We start from the raw sequence: 24,291 nt of genomic DNA on the forward strand, positions 1-24,291 counted from the left end.
GGAAGGAATGATGCTAAAGCTGAAACTCCAGTACTTTGGCCACCTCATGCGAAGAGTTGACTCATTGGAAAAGACTCTGATGCTGGGAGGGGTTGGGGGCAGGAGGAGAAGGGGACGACAGAGGATGAGATGGCTAGATGGCATCACAGACTCAATGGACGTGAGTCTGAGTGAACCCTGGGAGTTGGTGATGGACAGGGAGGCCTGGTGTGCTGCGATTCATGGGGTCACAAAGAGTTGGACACGACTGAGTGACTGACCTGAACTGAACTGAACTGAATGTGTTCTTGTATGTTGTTGATGATTTTTAAAAAACTATATTCAGAAGGAATATTTTTCTGTACTTTCTTTTCCTGTGATGTCTTTATCCGGTTTTGACTGGAGGGTAATTGGCCTCATAGAACAGAAATGGTTGCCAAATAGAACAGAAAGTGTTCCTCTTCTATTATCCTTGAAAGTTTGAGAAAGCTTGATATTAATTCTTTAAATGTTTGGTAGAAGTCAACAGTACAGTCATTGAACTGGACTTTTCTTTGCTGGGAGGTGTTGTAGGTGAAATTGTATCCCTACAAATTTATATGTTAAAGTCTTAACCACTAGTACCTCAGAATGCATATTTCAATGTAGGGCTTTAAAAGAGGTAGTTAAGACAAAGTGAAGTTATATGGGTGGGCTCTAATCCAATATGACTGGTATCCTTATAATAAGAATTAGGACACAGCTGTGAACAAAAGGAAGACCACCGGGAGACGCAGAAGAAGATGGCCTTCTTTAAGCCAAGCAAAAAGCCTCAAAAAAAAAAAAAAAAAAAAAAAAAGAAAAAGAAATCAAACCTGCCAATACCTTAAACTTGGACTTCTAGCCTCTAGAACTGTGAGGAAAAATAAATTTCTATTTTTTAATTCACCCCATCTGTGGTACTTTGTTATGGTAGCCCTAGCAAATAAATACAGAAGGCTTTTTATTACTGACTCAAGTGCTTTACTTGTTATAGTTTTGTTCCATTTTCTATTTCTTCATGAATCTGTTTAGGTAATTCATATGTTTCTAGGAATTTTTCCATTTTATTTTGATTATTTAACCTGTTAGCATATGATTGTTCACAGTGTTCTCTCATAAGTCTTTTTCATTTCTTTAGGTTAGCAGTACACAACACTTGGATCACAGCCTTCTTGTGGTGAAGGGGCTTGTGTGACTCAATGAAGCTATGAGCCATGCCACGCAGGGCTACCCAAGACAGACAGGTCATAGTGAAGAGTTCTGACAAAATGTGGTCAACTGGAGGAGGAAATGGTAACCCACTCAGTATTCTTGCCAGGAGAACCCCAAGAACAGTAACATGGCAAAAAGATATGACACTGGAAGATGAGCCCCATCCCCCTCTCCCCAGGTTGGAAGGTGTCCAATATGCTCCCAGGGAAGGGCAGAGGGCAATTACTAATAGCTCCAGAGAGAATGAAGTGGATATGCCAAAGCAGAAATGATGCTAAGTGGTAGATGTGTCTGGTGGTGAAAGCGAAGTCTGATCCTGTGAAGAACAGCATTGCATAGGAAACTGGAATGTTAGGTCCATGAATCAAAGTAAATTGGACAAGGTCAAGCAGGAGATGGCAAGAGTAAACATCCACATCTTCGGAATCAGTGAACTAAAATGGATGGGAATGGGCAAATTTAATTCAGACGACTATTTTATCTACTACAGTGTGCTCAACATTAAGAAAACTAAGATCATGGCATCTGGTCCCATCACTTCATGGCAAACAGATGGGGAAACAATGGAAACAGTGTCAGACTTTATTTTGGGGGGCTCCAAAATCACTGCAGATGGTGATTGCAGCCATGAAATTAAAAGACACTTACTCCTTGGAAGGAAAGTTATGACCAACCTAGTAGCATATTAAAAAGCAGAGATATTACTTTGCCAACAAAGGTCTGTCTAGTCAAGGCTATGGTTTTTCCAGTGGTCATGTATGGATGTGAGAGTTGGGCTGTGGAGAAGGCTGAGCACCAAAGAATTGATGCTTTTGAACTGTGGTGTTGAAGACTCTTGCAAATCCCTTGGAATGCAAGGAGATCCAACCAGTCCATCCTAAAGGAGACCACGCCTGGATGTTCACTGGAAGGACTGATGCTGAGACTGAAACTCCAATACTTTGGCTACCTCATGCGAACAGTTGACTTATTGGAAAAGACTGATGCTGGGAGGGATTGGGAGCAGGAGGAGAAGGGGATGACAGAGGATGAGATGGCTGGATGGCATCACTGACTCGATGGGCATGAGTCTGGGTGAACTCTGGGAGTTGGTGATGGACAGGGAGGCCTGGCATGCTGTGATTCATAGGGTTGGAGTCGGACATGACTGAGTGACTGAACTGAACTGAACAGTGTGCAAGAATCGCTTAGAAGAAATGGAGTAGCCCTCATAGTCAACAAAAGTGTTCAAAATACAATACCTGGGTGCAACCTTTAAAATGACAGAATGATCTCGGATTGTTCTAAGGCAAACCATTCAAAGTCACAGTACTCTAAGTCTATTCCCAAAACACTGATGTAGAAAAAGCTGAAGTTGACCTGTTCTATGAAGACCTACAACATCTTCTAGAACAAAAAGATGTCGTTCTCATCATAGCAGATTGGAATGCAAAAATGGAAGTCAAGAGATACCCGGTATAATAGACAAGTTTGGCTTTGTAGTACAAAATGAAGCAGAGCAAAGGCTAACAGTTTTGTCAAAAGAACACACTGGTCATAGCAAACACACTCTTCCAACAATCCAAGAGACAACTTGTACACATGTACACATGGACATCACCAGATGGTCAACACCAAAATCAGATTGATTATGTTCTCTGCAGTGGAAGTAGGAGATGCTCTATACCGTCAGCAACAAGACCTGGAGCTGACTGTGGCTCAGATCATGAGTTCCTTATTGCAAAATTCAGGGCTTAAATTGAAGAAATCAAGAAGATAATTGGGCCTAAATTAAACCCCTACATACAGTGTAGATGATGAATAGATTCAAGGGATTAGACCTGGTAGACAGAGTGCCTAAAGAACTATGAATGGAGGTTAGTAACATTGTACAGGAGACAGTGACCAAAACCATCCCAAAGAAAAAGAAATGCAAGATGTGAAGCTGGTTGTCTGAAGAGGTTTTTCTTCTCTTTTTTTTTTGGGGGGGGGGGGGGGCATTTATTTATTTATTTATTTGCATTTAGCACAATATCATGTTTTATTTATTTTTTAACATTATTTTTTTGCTGGTTTTATTTTTAATTTATTTTAAAATATAAATTTATTCATTTTAATTGGAGGCTAATTACTTTACAATATTGTAGTAGTTTTGCCATACATTGCATGAATCAGCCATGGGTGTACATGTGTTCCCCATCCTGACCCCCCCTCCCACCTCCATCCCCATCCCATCCCTCTGGGTCATCCCAGCGCAACAGCCCTGAGCACCCTGTCCCATGCATTGAACCTGGACTGGTGATCTGTTTCACATATGATAATATACATGTTTCAGTGCCATTCTCCCAAATCATCCCACCCTCGCCCTCTCCCACAGAGTCCAAAAGACTAGCTAAGGAAAGAAGGAAGCAAAAGGCAAGGGAGAAAGGGAAAGATATACCCAACTGAATGCAGAGTTCCAAAGAATAGCAAAGAAAGATAAGAAGGCCTTCTTAAATGGACAGTGCAAAGAAATAGAAGAAAATGATAGAATGGGAAAGAGTAGAGATATCTTCAAGAAAATTGGAAATATCAAAAGGACATTTCATGTAAGGAAGGGCACAATAAAGGACAGAAACAGTAAGGACCTAATAGAAACAGACAAGATTAAGAAGGGGTGGCAAAAATACACAGAAGTACTATGTAAAAAAGGTCCTAACAGATAACCATGAGCGTGTAGTCTCTCACTTAGAGCCGGGCATTCTGGAGTGTGAATTCAAGTGGGCATTAGAAAGCATTACTGTGAACAAAGCTAGTAGAGGTGACAGAATTCCACCTGAGCTATTTAAAATCCTAAAAGATGCTGCACTTAATGTATCAGCACGTCTGGGAAACTCAGAAGTAGCCTCAGGACTGAAAAAGGTCAGTTTTCATTCCAATCCCAAAGAAAGGCAATGCCAAAGATTGTTCAAATTACCATACAGTTGTGCTCATCTCACATCCTAATAAGGTAATGCTCAACATCTGTCAAGCTAGGCTTCAGCAGTATATGAATAAAAAACTTCCAGATGTACAAGTTGGGTTTAGAAAAGGCAGAGGAAGCAGAGGTCAAATTGTCATTTATTGGATCCTAGAGAAAGCAAGGGAATTCCAGAAAAACATCTACTTCTGCTTCATTGACCACGCTAAAGCCTTTGAGTGTGTGGATCATGACAAATTGTGGAAAATTCTTAAACAGATAGGAATACCAGACCATCTTACCTGTCTCCTGAGAAACCTGTATGCAGGTCAAGAAGCAACAGTTTGAATCAGACATTGAACAACTGACTGGTTCAAAATTGGGAAAGGAGTATGACAAGGCTGTATACTGTCATCCTGCTTGTTTAACTTTTATATGCAGAGCACATCATGAGAAATGCTGGGCTGGATGAATCATAAGCTAGAATCAAGACTGCTGGGAGAAATACCAGCATCAGATATGAAGATGATATCACACTAATGGCAGCAAGTGAAGAGGAACTAAAGAGCCTATTGATGAGGGTGAAAGAGGAGAGTGAAAAAAGCGGGACTGAAACTCAACATTCAAAAACCAAGATGATGACATCCGGTCCCATCACTTTATGGCAAATAGAAGGGGGAAAAGTGGAAGCAAAGACAAATTTTCTTTGCCTTGGGCTCCGAAATCACTGTGGACAGTGATTGCAGCCATCAGTATCTGTTTTTATATGTATTAATTTTCTTAAGCAGCTTGGAGTTTTTGCTTTCAGTTTCTATTGTATTTCTTTTCCTGTCCTATCTTGCTCCCTGCCTGCAGAACTGCAAATTTTCTGTGGCTTTTAAGCACTTTAAAGTGCCTCAAGTTGGCCTGTTTTTTCCCTGTGGATTCCAAACTGCATCCATATCACACTGCCTCTCCCACAAGTACTCCATTAGGCAAGATAGAAACCAGTCTCAAAGGCAGCCCCAGACAAGCAAGATCACTAAATGGAAATCCCAGCTTTCCCCTTTTGTCCCAAGGTAAAACTTATGCATTGTAAAGATTCCTTCTGACTCTGCCATACCGTTTGGAGGGACAGATTAGATAAGAAAATGACACAAACTTCATATGCCTTATGGTACTTACTAAGTAGTCATTTGTATGCTGTAGCTTCCAAAATGGTTTCTAGAATTCTCAGAAAGGTATTTCGTCCCTGTATGTTGTTGTCATCCCAGTGTCTCTGGGATGAACAGGGCCTGAAGCTTCCAAAATTGCTGTGTCACTCTCACCTATCATCCAGTTTACCTTTTTCTTAATTTGATATCGCTTTATTGCTATAAGGCTTCACCTGCGTCCAGACCTCTGCCAAGATTGGTGTTGACATTCTGTATTTCTTCATCAGTTTAGTTTGTGAAGGGACTGAAGGTTGGAGCTACCTCCTCTGCCGTGTTTTCACTGGACGGTTGCTTTCAATCTGTCTCTTGTGTACGAATAGGATTTCAATAGGTGCCAGTTGACTCTCACCTATTGAAATCCTATTCATAACAAGATCTGAACTGTGATGCCTACATTAGGCATTCCCAGTGTAGATGGGAAAGTGTATGACAAGTGTTCTTAAGTAACATGTAAAGCATGGAACCTCACTTCTGTCAGAAGAAATAAAAGAGAAGAAATAAGTTTTGGTGAAGATGTAGAAAAGGAAAAACTTTTGCACTGTTGGTGGAAATATAATTGGTACAACCACTATGAAACATTATGGTGGTTTCTCAAAAAATTAAAAACAGACCTAGTATATCATCCAGCAATTCTACCTCTGCACATTTATCCAAAGAAAATGAAAACACTAAATCCAAAGACATATATGCTTCCCCATGTTCACTGTAGCATTTTTTTTGGCCACACCTTGCAGCTTGCAGGATCATAATTCTCCAACCAGGGACTGAATCCATGCCCTTGGCAGAGAAAATGTGCAATCCTAATTACAATATCTAATATATGGAAGCTTCCCTGGTAGCTCTGATGGTAAGGAATCTGCCTGTAATGTGGAAGACCAGAGTTTGATCCCTGGGTCAGGAAGATCCCCTAGAGAAGGGAATGGCAACCCATTCCAGTATTGTTGCCTGGAGAATTCCATGGACAAGAGGAGCCTGTTGGACTACAGTCTATGGAGTCACAAAGAGTTGGACAAGACTGAGTGACTAGCACACACAAGATATGGAAGCACATATCCACTGAGAGATGAATAGATAAGATGTGATACATATATCTATATTTATACCTATCTTTCCATTTGTAACAATATGAACCATTAGAGGGTATGAAGCTAAGTGTAAAGAATAAGGAATATAGTCAGCAATACTGCAAAAACTTTGTATGGTGACCTGTGGTTACTAGAATTATTGTGATGACCATTTCATAATGTATAAAAACACTGAATCACTATGTCATATGATTGAAACTAAAATAATATTTTGTAAAAAAAATGTTCTCACCATAAAAAAAGAAAAATAAAGCATGGTGTATATTCCAGGACAAATTATGTAAAGCATATTAACTGTATATATTATGCCTATATTAATATTATCATGAAGGTAATGATAACTTGAATCATGACCTTGTGTTAGCTAGGCAGTCATTCTTTTAAGAAAAGTTTTAACAGACATAGAGGGAGTCAGTTCAAATACACAAAACAGCAGAGAATATGAGTAGTGTCTGCCCCTCCTGTTAGTTTTGACATCACTTTTGTAACAAACAGAGGCTGTTTTTATCTTGAGTATGAGGCTCAGCCCTGCTCTAGCCTCTAGGACTTATACTCAACATAGAGTTCATTGTTCTAATGGTCCCTAGTATTCTTTATCCATTCTTTCTTTTTACTGAATGCAATATTTCTAAAGTATAAACCTTCATAAAATATCCTTTCATGACCTTTCATTGCTCTCAGAATAAATTCTAAACTTTAATGGATGGCTTCCCCCAATTCTTTCATGATTTGACCTTTTGATTATTCATCCATCTTCATCTTTTGCCATTATTTACATTCCTTTCATAGTCTAGTCATATGTCTGTTCCCTGCTCTTCAGTTTTCTAGTCTTTGCTTATATAATGTTCTTCTTTCCTTTCCATCATAGCTTTTTATATCTCTTGTTTGCCTCATACTGATGTCACTACCCCATTCATCATGCCCAAAATAGGTTAGGTGTCATTCTTTTGGATTCTACATCTTCTTTTTCATTATGGTGTTGCATGTTTCATATTTTTGTCTGTATCTCTACCAGAGTATAAAACTGAATGTAACAACTTTGAAATCACCACTGTGATATCTATTCCTAGGAAAGAGCCGGCACATTTTTAATTGATTAAATTAATGTATTATATCACGTGAGCATCTTGGTTTTAAATAATTGAAACTGTAATAATAACTACAACACTGAAATGACAACATACTTTAACACTAAAAGTTGTTGACTGATTTATAGTTTAGAAGGAACCTGACTGCTGCTTTGGATAGAGCCAAATACATACCTGTGAGAATAGACAAGGCTGTGGTTTTTCCTGCCCCATTTTGTCCTAGGAGAATAGTGATCTGCCCCTTATATAAATTCAAAGACATATTGTTTATTACTACTTTGTCACCTAATTCCTGTGGAATAAAGAAAAGAATAACTTGATATTTGTTACTTATCACTTATGAAAGACACTTATATCCTATCCTTAGAAGAAACATCATATCATCATACTCACATTATATAAAGAAGATGATACTGCCAACAAGGAACAATACATGTAGGTGCATTGAGTTTCTATACTAGTCAAAATAAATATGAAGTCTTGGTGGTATGTATATCTATTTATACTTGGTAAGGAAAACGGAGACTTTTTAATATTTTATGTATAAAGAACATCATATTGTAATTATGGATTTACTAAACTGTAGTAGGATCTAGGAAAGCTCACAGAAACTGTCACCAATGATTGGAAAAGTTGATGCCATGATTTCAGCCAGAAGTTTAGTTATTGATAAAAGCCTGATGGCTCAGCTGGTAAAGAATCTGTCTGCAATGCGGAAGACCTGGATTTGATCCCTACGTTGGGAAGATCCCCTGGAGAAGGGAAAGGCTACCCACTTCAGTATTCTGGCTTGGAGAATTCCATGGACTGTATAGTCAATGGGGTCACAAAGAGTCGGACATGACTGAACGACTTTCACTTCACTTCAAAAGCATGTCCAAAAATTCTTAAGATTCCAAACAGCAGCTCAAATATGGTCCATTATCTGTTTTTGTATGGTAAAAAAGGAAAAAAAACCAAAAAAACTAGGAACAGCTTTTTATACTTTTAAAGACTTGGTAAAAAACACAAAACAGAATATGTGACAGGCACTCTCTGTGGATCATGGAGCCTAAAATATTTATTTGATTTATTTATTTGGCAAACTTTCAGAAGGGTCTTTTGAAGATTCCTACTATAGTTGACTTTTGAACAACATGGGGGTTAATTCACATATAATTTATAGCTGGTCTTCCATATCTGTGCTTCCTGCACATTGACTGATTCAACCAACCATAGACTGCGTAGTACTACAGTATTTACTCCTGAAAAATATCCACATAGAAGAGATTGATGTATGGCAAAAGCCAATACAATACTGTAGAGCAATTATCCTCCAATTCAAGAAAATTAGAGATACCAAGGGAACATTTCATGCACAGATGGGCACAATAAAGGACAGAAATGGTATGGACCGAACAGAAGCAGAAGATATTAAGAGGTGGCAAGAATACACAGAACTATACAAAAAACATCTTAATGACCCATATAACCACGATAGTGTGATCACTCACCTAGAACCAGACATCTTGGAGTGCAAAGTTAAGAGGGCCTTGGGGAGCATCATTACAAATAAAGCTAGTGCTAGTGGAGGTGATGGAATTCCAGCTGAGCTATTTCAAATCCTAAAAGATGATGCTGTGAAAGTGCTGCCCTCAATATGCCAGCAAATTTGGGAAACTCAGAAGTGGCCACAGGCCTGGAAAAGGTTGGTTTTCATTCCAATCCCAGAAAAGGGCAATGTCAAGGAATGTTCAAACTACCACACAATTGCACTCATTTCACATGCTAGCAAGATAATGCTCAAAATCCTTGAAGCTAGGCTTCAACAGTATAAGAACTGAGAACTTCCTGATGCACAAGCTGGGTTTAGAAAAGGCAGAGGAACCAGAGATCAAACTGTCAACATCCACTGGATTATAGAAGAAACAAGAGAATTTCAGAAAAACATCTACTTCTGTTTCATTGACTACACTAAAGCTTTTGACTGTGTCAATCACAACAAACTTTGAAAAATTCTTCAGAGATGGGACTACCAGATGACCTTACCTGTCTCCTGAGAAACCTGTATCAAGGTCAAGAAGCAACAGTTAGAACCGGACATGAAACAATGGACTGGTTCAAAATTGGGAAAGGAGTACATCAAAGCTGTATATTGTCACTCTGCTTATTTAACTTATATGCAAGGTACATCATGTGAAATGCTGGACTGGATGAAACACAAGCTGGAGTCAAGACTGCTGGAGAAATATCAACAACCTCAGATATGCAGATGATACCACACTAATGGCAGAAAGTGAAGAGGAACTAGAGTCTCTTGGTGAAGGTGGAAGATGAGAGTGAAAAAGCTGTTAAAGACTTAAAATTCAAAAAACTAAGATCATGGCATCTGGTCCCATCATTTCGTGGCAAACAGAAGTGGAAACAGTGACAGACTTTGTTTTCTTGGGCTTCAAAATCCCTGTGGACAGTAACTGCAGCCACAAAACTAAAAGACGCTTGTTTCTTGGAAGAAAAGCTATGAGAAATCTTGAGAAATCTAGACAGCATAATAAACAGCAGAGACATCACTTTGCCACAAAGTTTTGTATAGTCAAAGCTATGGTTTTTCCAGTAGTCATATACGGATGTGAGAGTTGAATCACAAAGAAGGCTGAGCACTGAAGAATTGATGCTTTTGAACTGCGGTGCTGGAGAAAGTTCTTGAGAGTCCCTTGGACAGCAAGGAGATCAAATCAGTAAATTCTAAAGGAAGTCAGCTCTGAATATTCATTGGAAGGATTGTTGTTTTAGGATTTCAAATCCTAAAAGATGATGCTCTGAAAGTGCTGCACTCCATATGCCAGCAAATTTGCAAAACTCAGCAGTGGTCACAAGACTGGAAAAGGTCAGTTTTCATTCCAATCCCAAAGAAAGGCAATGCCAAAGAATGGTTAAACGACTGCACAATTGCATTTATCTCACATGCTAGCATTACCAAAAGGCAGAGGAACCAAAGATCAAATTTCCAACATCCACTGGATCATCAAAAAAGCAAGAGAATACCAGAAAAACATCTACTCCTGCTTTATTGATTATGCCAAAGCCTTTGATTGTATAGATCACAATAAAATGTGGAAAATTCTTCAACAGATGGGAATACCAGACCACCTTATCTGTCTCCTGAGAAACCTGTATGCAGGTCAAGAAGCAACAGTTAGAACTGGACATGGAACAATCAACTGGTTCCAAATTGGGAAAGGAGTATGTAAAGACTGTATATTGACACCCTGCTGATTTAACTTATATGAAGAGTACATCATGTGAAATGCCAGGCTGGATGAAGCACAAACTGGAATCAAGATTACCAGCAGAAATATCAACACCTCAGATATGTAGATGACAGCACTTTTATGGCAGAAAGTGAAGAGAAGCTAAAGAACCTCTTTATTAAAGTGAAAGAGGTGAGTGAAAAATCTGGCTTAAAACACAACATTTAAAAAACAAAGATGATGGCATCTGGTCCCATCACGTCATGGCAAATAGATGGGGAAACAATGGAAACAGAGACAGACTTTATTTTGGGGGGCTCCAAAGTCACTGCAGATGGTGACTGAAGCCATGAAATTAAATAAAGCTTGCTCCTTGGAAGAAAAGCTGTGACCAACCTAGACAGCATATTAAAAAGAGACATTACTTTGCCAACAAAGGTCTGTCTAGTCAAAGCTATGGTTTTTCCAGTAGTTGTGTATGGATGTGAGAGTTGGACTATAAAGAAAGTTGAGCACCGAAGAATTGAAGCTTTTGAACTGTGATGTTGGAAAAGACTCTTGAGAGTCCCCTGGACTGCAAGGAGATCAAACCAGTCAATCCTTAAGGAAATCAGTCCTGAATATTCATTTGGAAGGACTGATGCTGAAGCTGAAACTCCAATACTTTGGCCACCCAGTGTGAAGAACTGACTCATTGGAAAAGACTCTGATGCTGGAAAATATTGAAGGCAGGAGGAGAAGAGGACAACAGAGGTTGAGATGGTTGGATAGCATCACTGACTTGATGGACATGAGTTTTAGCAAGCTCCAGGAGTTTGTGATGGGCAGGGAAGCCTGGTGTGCTGCAGTCCATGGGGTCACAAAGAGTTGGCCAGGACTGAGCGACTGAACTGAACTGAACTGACATGTACATTTATACATGTGTGCTAAGTTACTTTAGTCGTGTCTGACTCTTTGTGACCCCATGGACTGCAGCAACTAGGCTCCTCTGTCCATGGGATTTTCCAGGCAAGAATACTGGAGTGAGTTGCCACGCTCTCCTCAAGGGGATCGTCCCAAGCCAGGGATCGAATGCACATCTCATGCCTCCTGTATTGGCAGGTGGGTTCTTTACCTCTAATGTCACCTGGGAAGCCCCCATAGTATACACATATATTAATCAGGCAACATTTAAGTAGGATAATTAGCTTTTTGGATGTTAATCAAAGCTCAACAGTGTGGTTTTAAAAAACACATGGATATTGCCTAGTTGATGTTGTTCTTTTCAAATACAATAAATTATACTAACTTTCAGAAAATATTTTAATTTTAAAATTAAAATCAATAACCTGAAAGTCTTAGTGTTATTACAGTAAAACAGAATCCAATAATAATAATAAAAGGTTAAGTGGTGTGGTTACATAAACAACAATTAGAGTAGATTTAAGAGAGGAAAATAATGCCAAAGATAAGAATGTCATTTTATAATCATTATGAGATCAGCTTTTCAAGAAGACATAATATTACTAAATGTACCCAAAAACCGAATTCAAAATACATGAGGCAACAATCAATAGAACTACAAACAGAAATAGAAAATGCAGCTATTTTCAAAGACTTTGATACTTTCCTCTCAATAATTGTTAGAATATGTAGAATCTGTAAGGATATAGAATACCTGAAGAGCTAACAATGAACTTCTCTTAATTGACATTTTTTTATTAATTCACTTAACAGGAGCAGATTATACATTATTTTCAAGTACTTATAAAATTTATTTAGACAGATGATTGACTGAAACAAATAAGAATCAACACATTTAAAAGAATTTAAGTCATACAAAGTGTCTTTCTTTGACCATAATCTGAGTTAAATTAGAAATTAATTACAAAAAAGATCTCAGGAAAATCCCCAAGTAATTAGATACAAAATAATACATGTACAAAATCTCTTCTGGAAAATTGAAAAGGAGGAAATACTTCCCAACTCACTATATGAGGCTATCATTATCCTGGTATTAAAATGAGAGAAATACCTTACAACAAAAGAAAAGAGACCAATATTTATGATAAAAATCCTAATTAAAAACACTCTAAACAAAATTTAAGAAAATTGAATCCATTAAAAAAGACAATAAAAAGATTCATTTCTGGGAAGTAAGCATGAAGAGCACTGTAGACCCACTCCACAGTGGAACAAGAAATTCTGGTAAAAAAAAAAAAAACAACAAAAAATAAAACATGTTTCATGTTGAGGTTTGATAGAAAACCACAAAATTCTGTAAGTAATTATCCTTACATTATCCTTTTATTATTATTGTTAAAAAATAATAATAAAATAAATAAGTTCAGAACTGAAAAAAAGAAAAAAAAAGAAATTAAAAAAACCCCAAAACCAAAAACAACCATTTAAAGCCTCCAGAAACTGATCTGAGAAAATACAGCAAATGGAGAAACATTTAAGAAAATCTACTATAACTTGGTAAGAACAGCAAAGGTCTATGTTATTTAATATTTAATTGCTCTATTAATAGTTTGTTATCTAGTTTCCTTCTTTTCCTTCAGTGCCCACTTATTCCCCAATATTCTCCATTCTGTGGAAAATATCTTGGATTTGTCCATTTCTTTTAATATGTATTGCTATGACCTTTGTTCAATTACCATTATTTCTCAAGCAAAGTACCATTGGTCTTTGTTTCCTACACTTCTCCTTCTTAACTCCTCAATTTCCAACATCCCATTTCCCACAATGTAGTCAAAATGATCTTTAAAATATATATATATATATATTCCTCTAGCCAAATAATGGCTTCTCAATGAAGCCATTTACTAACATTCTTTGCCACCAAATAGTTTCTTTTTTTTTTTTTCTGTTTCTCAAACACATTGACAGGGTAACAGGTAGGAAGACTAGGGGTCCCCAAGAGGTAGGAGGAAATAAATTGCAAGTGGCAGACATTTTTTCCTAATCCTATGCTGTCATGACAACTCCTGGTTCCACTTAAACTTAGCTTTTCTCAAACCTTGAGCTAACCAATGTGTTTTTCTTATGGAGATGTTTTTCTTAAGCTATCTTAATGAAACTATGCATTTGCCTTGGAATCTGCCTTTCTTCAAATCCATTTCCACCAAGACTAACCTTTTTCTCAAACCTTGAATTGCTAATGGCTCTACAAACCAGTATGTCTTACACATGGAAATGTTCTCTTAAGCTCTGTTAATGAAACTATGTGTTTGCTTGGAAATCCGTCTTTCTTCAAGATTCATGTCAATTGTTTTATGGCTGGGATGACTCACCTTGTGCCAATGCTATCTCAAAATGCATGCTGTGGGAGAGGGGCCAGGTGCAGCTCTCTCAGTTGTGAGGTGTTTCTTTTATCTAATTAGCAACTTGCTAACAGATATATAACTCCTTGCTAAAAACTAGCAAGGGGGCACTCTTTCTGTCCCCTTCTGATGTCTGTGTTGGAAGGTTTTACTTTCCCTTTTATACTTTAATAAAACTTTGCTACACAAAAGCTCCTAGTGATTGAGCCTCTTCTCTGGCCCCAGATCAAAATCCTCTCTCTGGAAGTCACAAATCTGGGCATAGCTCATGGCTCACAGCAGCAATCTTTCAACATGGAAGTCTTTCTCACCTCAGGGTTTTCAAATTTGTGATTTTCCTAACATGAGTGTTTTTCCTTTAGCTTTTCAAATAATTGACTAGTTCAAAGGTTATCCCTTCAGAGAGGTTTTGCTTTAACTACCTTTAATGTTATTCTCTCCAACCACACACCCAAATGTTCTTATTGCATTATCAAGTTTATTTTTTAAGAGAATTTTATTACAAAATTCAAATATCACTTGCTGTCAAATCCATTAGAGGAGATTAAAAATAAGCACAATAGATAGAGCAAATAAGATCACATACAGAACATATATTTATATGTTCTATGAATGCTTCAGATGAGAACTATATTAGCTATGATTCTTTATTAAGTATCTCATTTGATTTCTTGGAATAGCTAGTTACAAACAATCCTAATAGTAATATGTAGTATTCAGTCTTTGTAAGAAAAAGAGACTTTTGAAACAATACCTTGTACAAATGTTTGATCTTGATACCAGCCACCAAACCAGTAGGTTCAGCCTCAAAATACTTGTTTTGAGTTATCTCAGAGTCATTCATTTCTTCTTTATTTATTTTGATTCTTGGTTTGTTGAACCAGTACGAGTGCTACAAAGAAAGCCAAAGTGAAATTACCAAAGTGAGCATTAAGAAATGAAGCACTCTATCTGAACAGTCTTATAACAAGTAAATCAACTGAGTCACTGTCAAAAAATAAGTGAAGTGAAGAAAAGTCCAGGATCAGGAGACTTTGCTGGTGAATTCTACTGAACATTTAAATAAGAGTTTACAGCAGTCCTTCTCCAAGTCTTCCAAAAAGTATAAGAGGAGGGAACATTCCATAATTCATTCTTATAAGGTCAGTGTTACCCTGACAGCAAATCCAGATAAAGAGATCACAAAGAAAGTAACTATAATCCAATATCTCTTATGACTATAGATGCAAAAATCAACTACTAGCAAACTGAATCTAATAAGCATATCAAAAGAATTATACATCATGATAAAGTGTGATTTATCCCAGGAATGCAGGGGTATTTCAACAAAAGAAAGTTGATCAATGTAATATGTCACATTAATAGAACAAATGGAAGAAACACACATGATCATCTCAACTAATGGCAATAAAGCCTTTGACAAAGCGTTTAAAGATAAAGAAGAAAACTATATCAAAATGATAAATGATAACAAAATGATATCATTGATCTATATTTCTGTCTTTGTGCCAGTACCATACTGTCTTGATGACTGTGGCTTTGTAGTAGAGCCTGAAGTCAGGCAGGTTGATTCCTCCAGTTCCATTCTTCTTTCTCAAGATTGCTTTGGCTATTCGAGGTTTTTTGTATTTCCATACAAATTGTGAAATTATTTGCTCTAGCTCTGTGAAAAATACTGTTGGTAGCTTGATAGGAATTGCATTGAATCTATAGATAGCTTGGTGTAGTATACTCATTTTCACTGTATTGATTCTTCTGATCTATGAACACGGTATATTTCTCCATCTGTTTGTGTCCTCTTTGATTTCTTTCACCAGTGTTTTATAGTTTTCTATATATAGGTCTTTTGTGTCTTTAGGTCGATATATTCCTAAGTATTTCATTCTTTTCGTGGCAACAGTGAATGGAATTGTTTCCTTAATTTCTCTTTCTGTTTTCTCATTGTTAGTGTATAAGAATGCAAGGGATTTCTACGTGTTGCTTTTATATCCTGCAACTTTACTATATTCATTGATTAGCTCTAGTAATTTTCTGGTGGAGTCTTTAGGGTTTTCTACGTAGAGGATCACATCATCTGTAAGCAGTTAGAGTTTTACTTCTTATGGAACAAAATAGAAAGCCCAGAGATAAATCCACGCACCTATGGATACCTTATCTTCGACAAAGGAGGCAAGAATATACAATGGAGAAAAGACAATCTCTTTAACAAGTGGTGCTGGAAAAACTGGTCAACCACTTGTAAAAGAATGAAACAAGAACACTTTCTAACACCATACACAGAAATAAACTCAAAATGGATTAAAGATCTAAACATTTAAGACCAGAAACTATAAAATTCCTAGAGGAAATCATAGGCAAAACACTCTCTGACATAAATCATAGCAGGATCCTCTATGACCCACCTCCCAGGTATTGGAAATAAAAGCAAAAATAAACAAGTGGGATCTATTTAAACTTAAAGCTTTTGCACAACAAAGGAAACTATAAGCAAGGTGAAAAGACAGCCTTCAGAATGGGAGAAAGTAATATCAAACGAAGCAACTGACAAAGAATCAATCTCAGAAATATACAAGCAACTTCTGCAGCTCAATTCCAGAAAAATAAATGACCCAATAAAAAAATGGGCCAAAGAATGAAACTGACATTTCTCCAAAGAAGACATACAGATGGCTGAAAAGATGCTCAACATCACTCATTATCAGAGAAATGCAAATAAAAACCACAATGAGGTACCATTTCACACCAGTCAGAAAGAGATACATGTACACCAATGTTCATCACTGCACTGTTTATAATAGCCAGGACATGGAAGCAACCTAGATGTCCATCAGCAGATGAATAGATAAGAAAGCTGTGGTACATATACACAATGGAATATTACTCAGCCATCAAAAAGAATACATTTGTATCAGTGCTAATGAGGTGGGATGAAACTGGAGCCGATTATACAGAGTGAAGTAAGCCAGAAAGAAAAACACCAATACAGTATACTAACACATATATATGGAATTTAGAAAGATGGTAACAATAACCCTGTATGTGAGATAGCAAAAGAGACACAGATGTATAGAACAGTCTTTTGGACTCTGTGGGAGAGGGCAAGGGTGGGATGATTTGGGAGAATGGCATAGAAACATGTACATTATCATATGTGAAATGAATCACCAGTCCAGGTTCGATGCATGATACAGGGTCCTTGGGGCTGGTTCACTGGGGTGACCCAGAGGGATGGGATGGGAAGGGAGGTGGGAGGGGGGTTCAGAATGGGGAACACATGTACACCCGTGGTGGATTCATGTGAATGTATGGCAAAAACACTACATTATTGTAAAGTAATTAGCCTCCAATTAAAATAAATAAATTTATATCAAAAAGAAATAAAATTAAAAAATTTTAAAATGATATCAAAATGATATGAATTTTTATGAAAAAAATCCATAGATAACATCATATTCAATAGTGAAATTTCCCCTAATATCAGGAATAAGATAAGGAGGCCTACTTTCACTTTTGGTACTCACCACTGTACTGGGAGATTGTCAGAACAATGAGGCAGAAAAAGAAATAAAAGGCACTCAAATTGGAAAGGAAGATGACATGATCTTACTTATTTAAAAAACCCCAAAGAATACACACCCAAACTAGTAGAGATAAACAAATTCAGCAAAGGTGCAAGATATAAGAACAATATGCAAAAATAAGCTGTAGTTTTATGTACATGCAACAAACAATACAAAAAGAAAACTAACAATTCCAGTTACAATAGAATTCAAAAGAGTAAAATACTTGGGAATAAAGTTAACAAAAAGTGAAGGACTTGTACACAAAAAACTGTAAAACTTTGCTGAAAGAATTTTTCAGAAATAATATATTTAATATGGCAATATTAGTTAAAACAACCAGCAAATTCAATGTAATTCTTATAAAAATTTAGATGAACATTCTTGGAGAAATACAAAAATTGAGCATTAAGTTCATATGGACTTGCAAGAGGCCCCTAACAGCCAAAACAATGTTGGTAAAGAAGAACTAGGTTGGAGTACTCACACTTTCAAATTTCAAAATTTACTATAAATATACAATAATCAAATCAGTATGGTACTGTTATAAGGATACATATAAGCCAAAGGAATAAAATTAAAGGTCCATAAATAAACCAATACATCTGTGATCAATCTTTTCCATCAAGTGTGCTAAGGCCATTTAATGGGGAAAGAATAGTCTTTTCAAATAGTGTTGTGAAGAGAAAAAGATATCCACATGCAAAAGACTGAATTTGGATCCCTACCTCACACTATACAGAAATTAAATAAAAATTGACCAATGATCTAAATATAAGTGATAAAAATCATCAAATTCTTAGAAGAAAAAATAGACAGTTTATATTTGTCATTGTCAAGACTTTATATTTGACAATGGTTACTAAGATATGACACCAAATTCACAGTAACAAAAGAAAAATTGGTAAATTGAATTAATCAACACTTAAAGCTTTTCTACATGAAAAGACACTGTCAAGATAGTGAAAAGATAACCCACAGAATGGAAGAAAATATTTGCAAACCATGTATCTGGTAAGAGTCTAGTGTCCAGAATATATAAAAAGACAAACAATCCAATTTTAAAATTGGCACAGAACTTGCATAGACATTTTTCTAAATACTATATACAAATGGTTAAAAAAGTACATTAAAAGACCTCAGCATGATTAGTCATTAGGGAAATGCAAGTCAAAACAAGATACACCTTATATCCTCAAGGGTACAATAAAAGAAAAAAAAAAAAAAAAGAAACAGTTCAGTGGTTTCATTAAACATAGAATTACCACACTTAGGTACAGTCCCAAATTCCACTCATAGATATAGTTCCAAAAGACCTGAAACAGGTATTCAAACAAACACTTATACATAAATAGTCATAGCATCACTACTCAATAGTCATAGGATGTCCTGTACGTCCAACTAAGAATGAATAGATAAAGGAAATACTTAGCCTCTGTGTATATACAATAGAATATTATTCAGCAATCAAAAAAATTGAAGTACTGACACATACTATAACACGGATAAACTCAAAAAACATGGTAAGCAAAAGAAGTCAGACACAAATGATCACATACTGACTGACTCTATTTCTATGAAACATCCAGAATTGGTAAATCCAATGAAAAAGAAAGCTGATTAGTAATTACTAGGGACTTGGGATAGCAGAAAATGGGATATGACTTCTCAATGAGTACAGAATTTTATTTTTGGGTGATGAAAAGAGTTTGGAACTAGATATGTGCATGTTTGGGGTTTCTTTGGTGGCTCAATGATAAAGAATCCAGCTACTAATGCAGGAGATACAGAAGACGTGGGTTTTATCTCTGGGAAGATCCCCTGGAGGAGGAATTGGAAAGCCACTCCAGTATTCTTGCCTGTATGATCCCATGGACAGAGGGGTACTGTCCAGGATTCTGTCCCTGCCAGCTATACTCCACTGGGTTGTAAAGAGTTGGACATGACTGAGCAACTGAGCATGCCGCATATGCATGTGCATGTACACTGTAAATGTACAAAATGTCATCACCTGTTCACTTTTAATTTTAAGTTATATGAATTTCACCTAAATTAAAACATTAAATGTGGAAAAAAATGAGGCACTATAAAATTAAAAACACTTTAGCTTGGTTTACTTTCTGAGATGCAGGAAATCGGCTACATACTTTCAGGGGTTATTTTGTTGTTGTTTGGTCACTAAGTTGAGTCTGACTCTTTGTGACACCATGGACTGTAGCATGCCAGGCTCCTCTGTCCTTCACTATCTCCTGGAGTTTGCTGAAATTCATGTCCATAGAGTCAGTGATGTTATCTAACCATCTCATCCTTGGCCACCTCCTTCTCCTTTTGCCTTCAATCTTTTCCAGCTTTAGGGTTTTTTCCAATAAGTTGGCTCCTTGCACCAGGTGGCAAAGTATTGCAGCTTAAGCTTCAGCAACAGTCCCTCCAATGAATATTCAGCATTTTTCCTTTAAGATTGACTGGTTTGATCTCCTTGCAGTCCAAGGGATTCTCAAGAGTCTTCTCCAGCACCACAGTTTGAAAGCATCAATTCTCCAAAGCTCAGCCTTCTTTATGGTCCAATCCTCACATGTGTACATGACTATTGGAAAAATTATATCTTTGACTATATGGATCTTTGACTATACAGACCTCAGCAAAACAATGTCTCTGCTTTTAATATGCTAACTATGCTTTCCTTCCAAGGAGAAAGTGTCTTTTAATTTCATGGCTGCAGTCACCAGCGATTTTGGAGCCCAAGACAATAAAAATCTGTCACAGCTTCCATTTTCCCCCTTCTATTTGCCATTAAGTGATGGGACCAGACGCTATGATCTTAGTTTTTTGAATGTTGAGTGTTAAGCCACTTTTTAACTCTACTCTTTCACCCTCATCAAGAGGCTCTTTAGTCCTCGTCACCTCTGCTATTAGAGCAGTATCATCTTCATATCTGAGGCTGTTGATATTTTTCTCTGCAATCTTTATTCCATCTTGTGATTCATCCAGTCTTGCATTTTGCATGATGTATTCTGCATACTAGTTAAATAAGCAGGGCAACAATATATGGCCTTGTCATACTCCTTTCCCAATTTTGAACCAGTCAGTTGTTTCATGTCTGGTTCTAAATGCTGCTTCTTGACCTGCATACAGATTTTTCAGGAGACAAGTAAGGTAATATTTTACTTCTATCTCTTTAAGAATTTTCGCCAGTTTTTTGTGATTCACACACTCAAAGGCTTTAGCATAGTCAATGAAGCAGAAGTAGATGTTTTTCTGGAACTCCCTTGCTTTTTTCAGTGAACCAATGTATGTTGGCAATTTGATCTCTGGTTCCTCTGCCTTTTCTAAACTCACCTTATACATCTGGAAGTTCTCAGTTCACGTACCTCTGACAATGCTAAAGAATGTTCAAACTACCATACAATTGTGCTTGTTTCACATACTAGCAACGTTAAGCTCAAAATACTTCAAGTTAGGCTTCAGAGGTACGTGAACTGAGAAATAGCGACAGACATCATGCTCTTGGGCTCCAAAACCACTGCTGATGGTGACTGCAGCCATGAAATTAAAAGATGTTCCTTGGAAGAAAAGCTATGACAAACCTAGACAGCATATTAAAAAGAAGAGACATTACTTAGCTGACAAAGGTTCATCTAGTCAAAGCTATGGTTTTTCCAGTAATCATGTATGGATGTGAGAGTTGGACTATAAAGAAAGTTGAGTGCCGAAGAATTGATGGTTTTGAACTGTGGTGTGGAGAAGACTCTTGAGAGTCCCTTGGACTGCAAGGGGATCCAACCAGTTAATCCTACAGGAAATCAGCCCTGAATATTCATTGGAAGGACTGATGTTGAAGCTGAAACTCCAATACTTTGGCCACCTGATGCAAAGAACTGACTCATTAGAAGAGACCTTGATGCTGGGAAAGATCGAAGGCAGGAGGAGAAGGGGATGACAGAGGATGAGATGGATGGTATCACTGACTCAATGGACATGAGTTTGACCAAGCTCTGGGAGTTGGTGATGGACAGGGAAGCCTGGTGACCTGCAGTCCATGGGGTCACACAGTTGGACTGAGCAACTGAACTGGACTGAATCCTCCACTCACCAGGATCTAAGAAACTATCACATATGAACTTAATAGGGAACATAGTTTACAGACACTTTTACATTTCTTTATTCTCCAAATTAATCCATTATGTACTACTTGACTGAAGAAGGGCTACATTACTCACAGTGTTTTAATGTACAGGGTTTCAGTATCTTATTCATACTGTTCATCTGCATATGTGGAAGGCCTTTAAAGTATATCAAGAAATGGCTAGTATTTCAGTATAGCTGGTATGCAAATGATTCTGTACATGCCCTTGCTCATAAGGACTATGGTTTTCACAACAATAGCAGCATTAGAACTCACCATAAGAAAAAAGTACCATGGTTGAGGCATGCCATACTGCCCTGGAAAGACAGCTTCTATGTACCAGGTCACAAGGCCATACAAGAAAGCATCAATTACAAGCATTCCCATCATATAGCCAAAGGTGAGCTCATCCTCAAGGGTGGCTGGTGTCCAAATATTATTCCAGTTAACACCAGTTTCTGAAATAAAAGGAGATATATACCATAAATGACAGATCTGTGATTGAAAGAGCAAAAAACAAAATAAAACAAAACAAAAAACGGTTGATAATCTAAATTTTACCAAGGTGAATTATCTATATGGTGATGCCCTTAGTAATTAGTTCATCCAAGAAAATGATGGAATATATAATAACATTGATTTCTTTCCTCCTCCCTTGAAAATCTACAAAAATAATAGGAATGATTGAGATAAAGTCAATGACTAAAACAAAAATAAAGAGTAACAAAAAGCCAAGGAAAAAAAAAGACCTATTAGAAACTATCCCTCTACTTTTCTGCTAATGTTATGTTCCCTCTGAAATAGCCATTAGTATATACACATTTGGAAAGACATTTAATATAACTAGAGAAAGATGATTACCAAGTAGAAGAGAAGATGTTTTGCTGACAGTACTGATGGAAAGGGAAAAACATGTCAGCAAAAGATGACAAGTAGCGCAACTGAAAAAGCATCAGGGCTTGCGGTGAACTCCCCATGCAAATAAGAAAGATATTAAACACAGTGGCCCATGAAACCCATCCTGCCTTCAACTTTAGCCCTTCTCCTATAGCTCAGCACAGTGAGAAGAATGTTCATCAACATTATGTCTTTGAGAAAGCTATATAAGCAGAGGTACTAGCCTGAGAAAAAAGGATTTGGTCAATTAAAGGTGATTATCAAAATGAAAGCCATCTGAGAGGCAATGAACAGTACATTAGAAAATGTAGGAAAAAAAAGAATGCACAATACAAACTTCAGGAAGTCTATCATAACTTGAGAAATTCTGCTACTGAAAATAAAATAGGAGTTCCTGAAAAACAAAAGTAATACAAAAAAAGAAAGAGCAAATGATTAATAAAATGACTTCATAAAAATAACTCAGAAAACTAAAACTGTTTTAGTTTTAATTCTGTTGCAGATTAAGCCAATGAAAATTAATTAATTAAACCTAGTAAATTTTCTAATGCTTCATGTATAAAGTAAGAATGACGTTAAGTATCCACAAAGAAATCTTATATATATTCCTATGATTGGCTATTCATTTGGATTAGACTGTTGTTCACAGATGAGAAAACTATCTTCAATCCTCATTAATCAATAAATGCAATGAAATTCCCACTAAAGATTACAACATTTTTCACAGAATTTGGCAAAGTTATCCTAAAGTTCAAGAGGTAAGCAATGACTGAAGAGCAATAAGGTATGAAGACAAGACCAACAGATATTAAGACTTATTAAAGCTATAATGAGTAAAACCACCGTGGTATTGACACAAAAAGAGACTAAAAAAGAATGGAAACTATTAATATCACTAGAACCAGATCCATGCATGTATTGAAATGTGATGTGAAATAGGTGAAATGAAAAAGCAACAGAGAACAATAGACATTCCAATAAATTGTTGTAAAAGCTTGATTTTCATGTGAAAAATAAATAAAATTAGATATAGCAACTTTATGCTTATTGAAAATCCAGGTGTAAAAATTAAAAAATATAAAATTTAAAAGAAAATATACGATTATCTTTATGACTCTGGGTTTTGAAGGATTTCTGGAAGATGACACAAGTGTACAAATTAAAGGAAAAGACTGACAAACCTGATTACATTATAGTATTTTTTTTTTGGAAAAAAGATACCACGAACACAAGTTAAATGAATCACAGTCTAAGGTTAGTTATTTACATTGTGGATAACTGTAGCCATGAAATTAAAAGATGCTTGCTCCTTGGGAGAAAAGCTATGACAAACCTAGGCAGCATATTAAAAAGCAGTGACATCACTTTGCGGACAAAGCTCTGTATAGTCAAAGCCATGGTTTTTCCAGCAGTCATGTATGGATGTGAGAGTTGAACCACAAATATGGCTGAGCACTGAAGAATTGATGTTTTTGAACTGTGGTGCTGGAGAAGACTCTGGAGAGTCCCATGGATAGCAAGGAGATCAAACCAGTCAATCTTAAAGGAAATCAACCTTGAATATTCATAGGAAGGACTGATGCTGAAGCTGCAATACTTTGGCCACCTGATGTGAAGAACAGACTCATTGGAAAAGACCCTTATGCTGGGAAAGATTGAGGGCAGGAGGAGAAGGGGGTGA

At 36.8% G+C, this 24,291-nt stretch overlaps 1 protein-coding gene across 1 annotated transcript in view; it reads right to left on the reverse strand.

Annotated features, from left to right (window-relative positions):
* LOC128060028 (phospholipid-transporting ATPase ABCA3-like) overlaps positions 1-24,291 on the reverse strand; it is a 252,491-nt gene that overhangs the window by 170,081 nt on the left and 58,119 nt on the right. The window contains exons 9-11 of the mRNA XM_052652237.1: positions 21,990-22,171; positions 14,785-14,922; positions 7,641-7,787 (exon numbers count right to left, since the gene is read on the reverse strand). Of these exons, the coding sequence (XP_052508197.1) occupies positions 7,641-7,787; positions 14,785-14,922; positions 21,990-22,171 (467 nt within the window). The remainder of the gene's footprint in view (positions 1-7,640; positions 7,788-14,784; positions 14,923-21,989; positions 22,172-24,291) is intronic.

Source organism: Budorcas taxicolor, chromosome 2 (assembly GCF_023091745.1).
Source record: "Budorcas taxicolor isolate Tak-1 chromosome 2, Takin1.1, whole genome shotgun sequence".
In the NCBI taxonomy this organism is placed as follows: Eukaryota; Metazoa; Chordata; class Mammalia; order Artiodactyla; family Bovidae; genus Budorcas; species Budorcas taxicolor.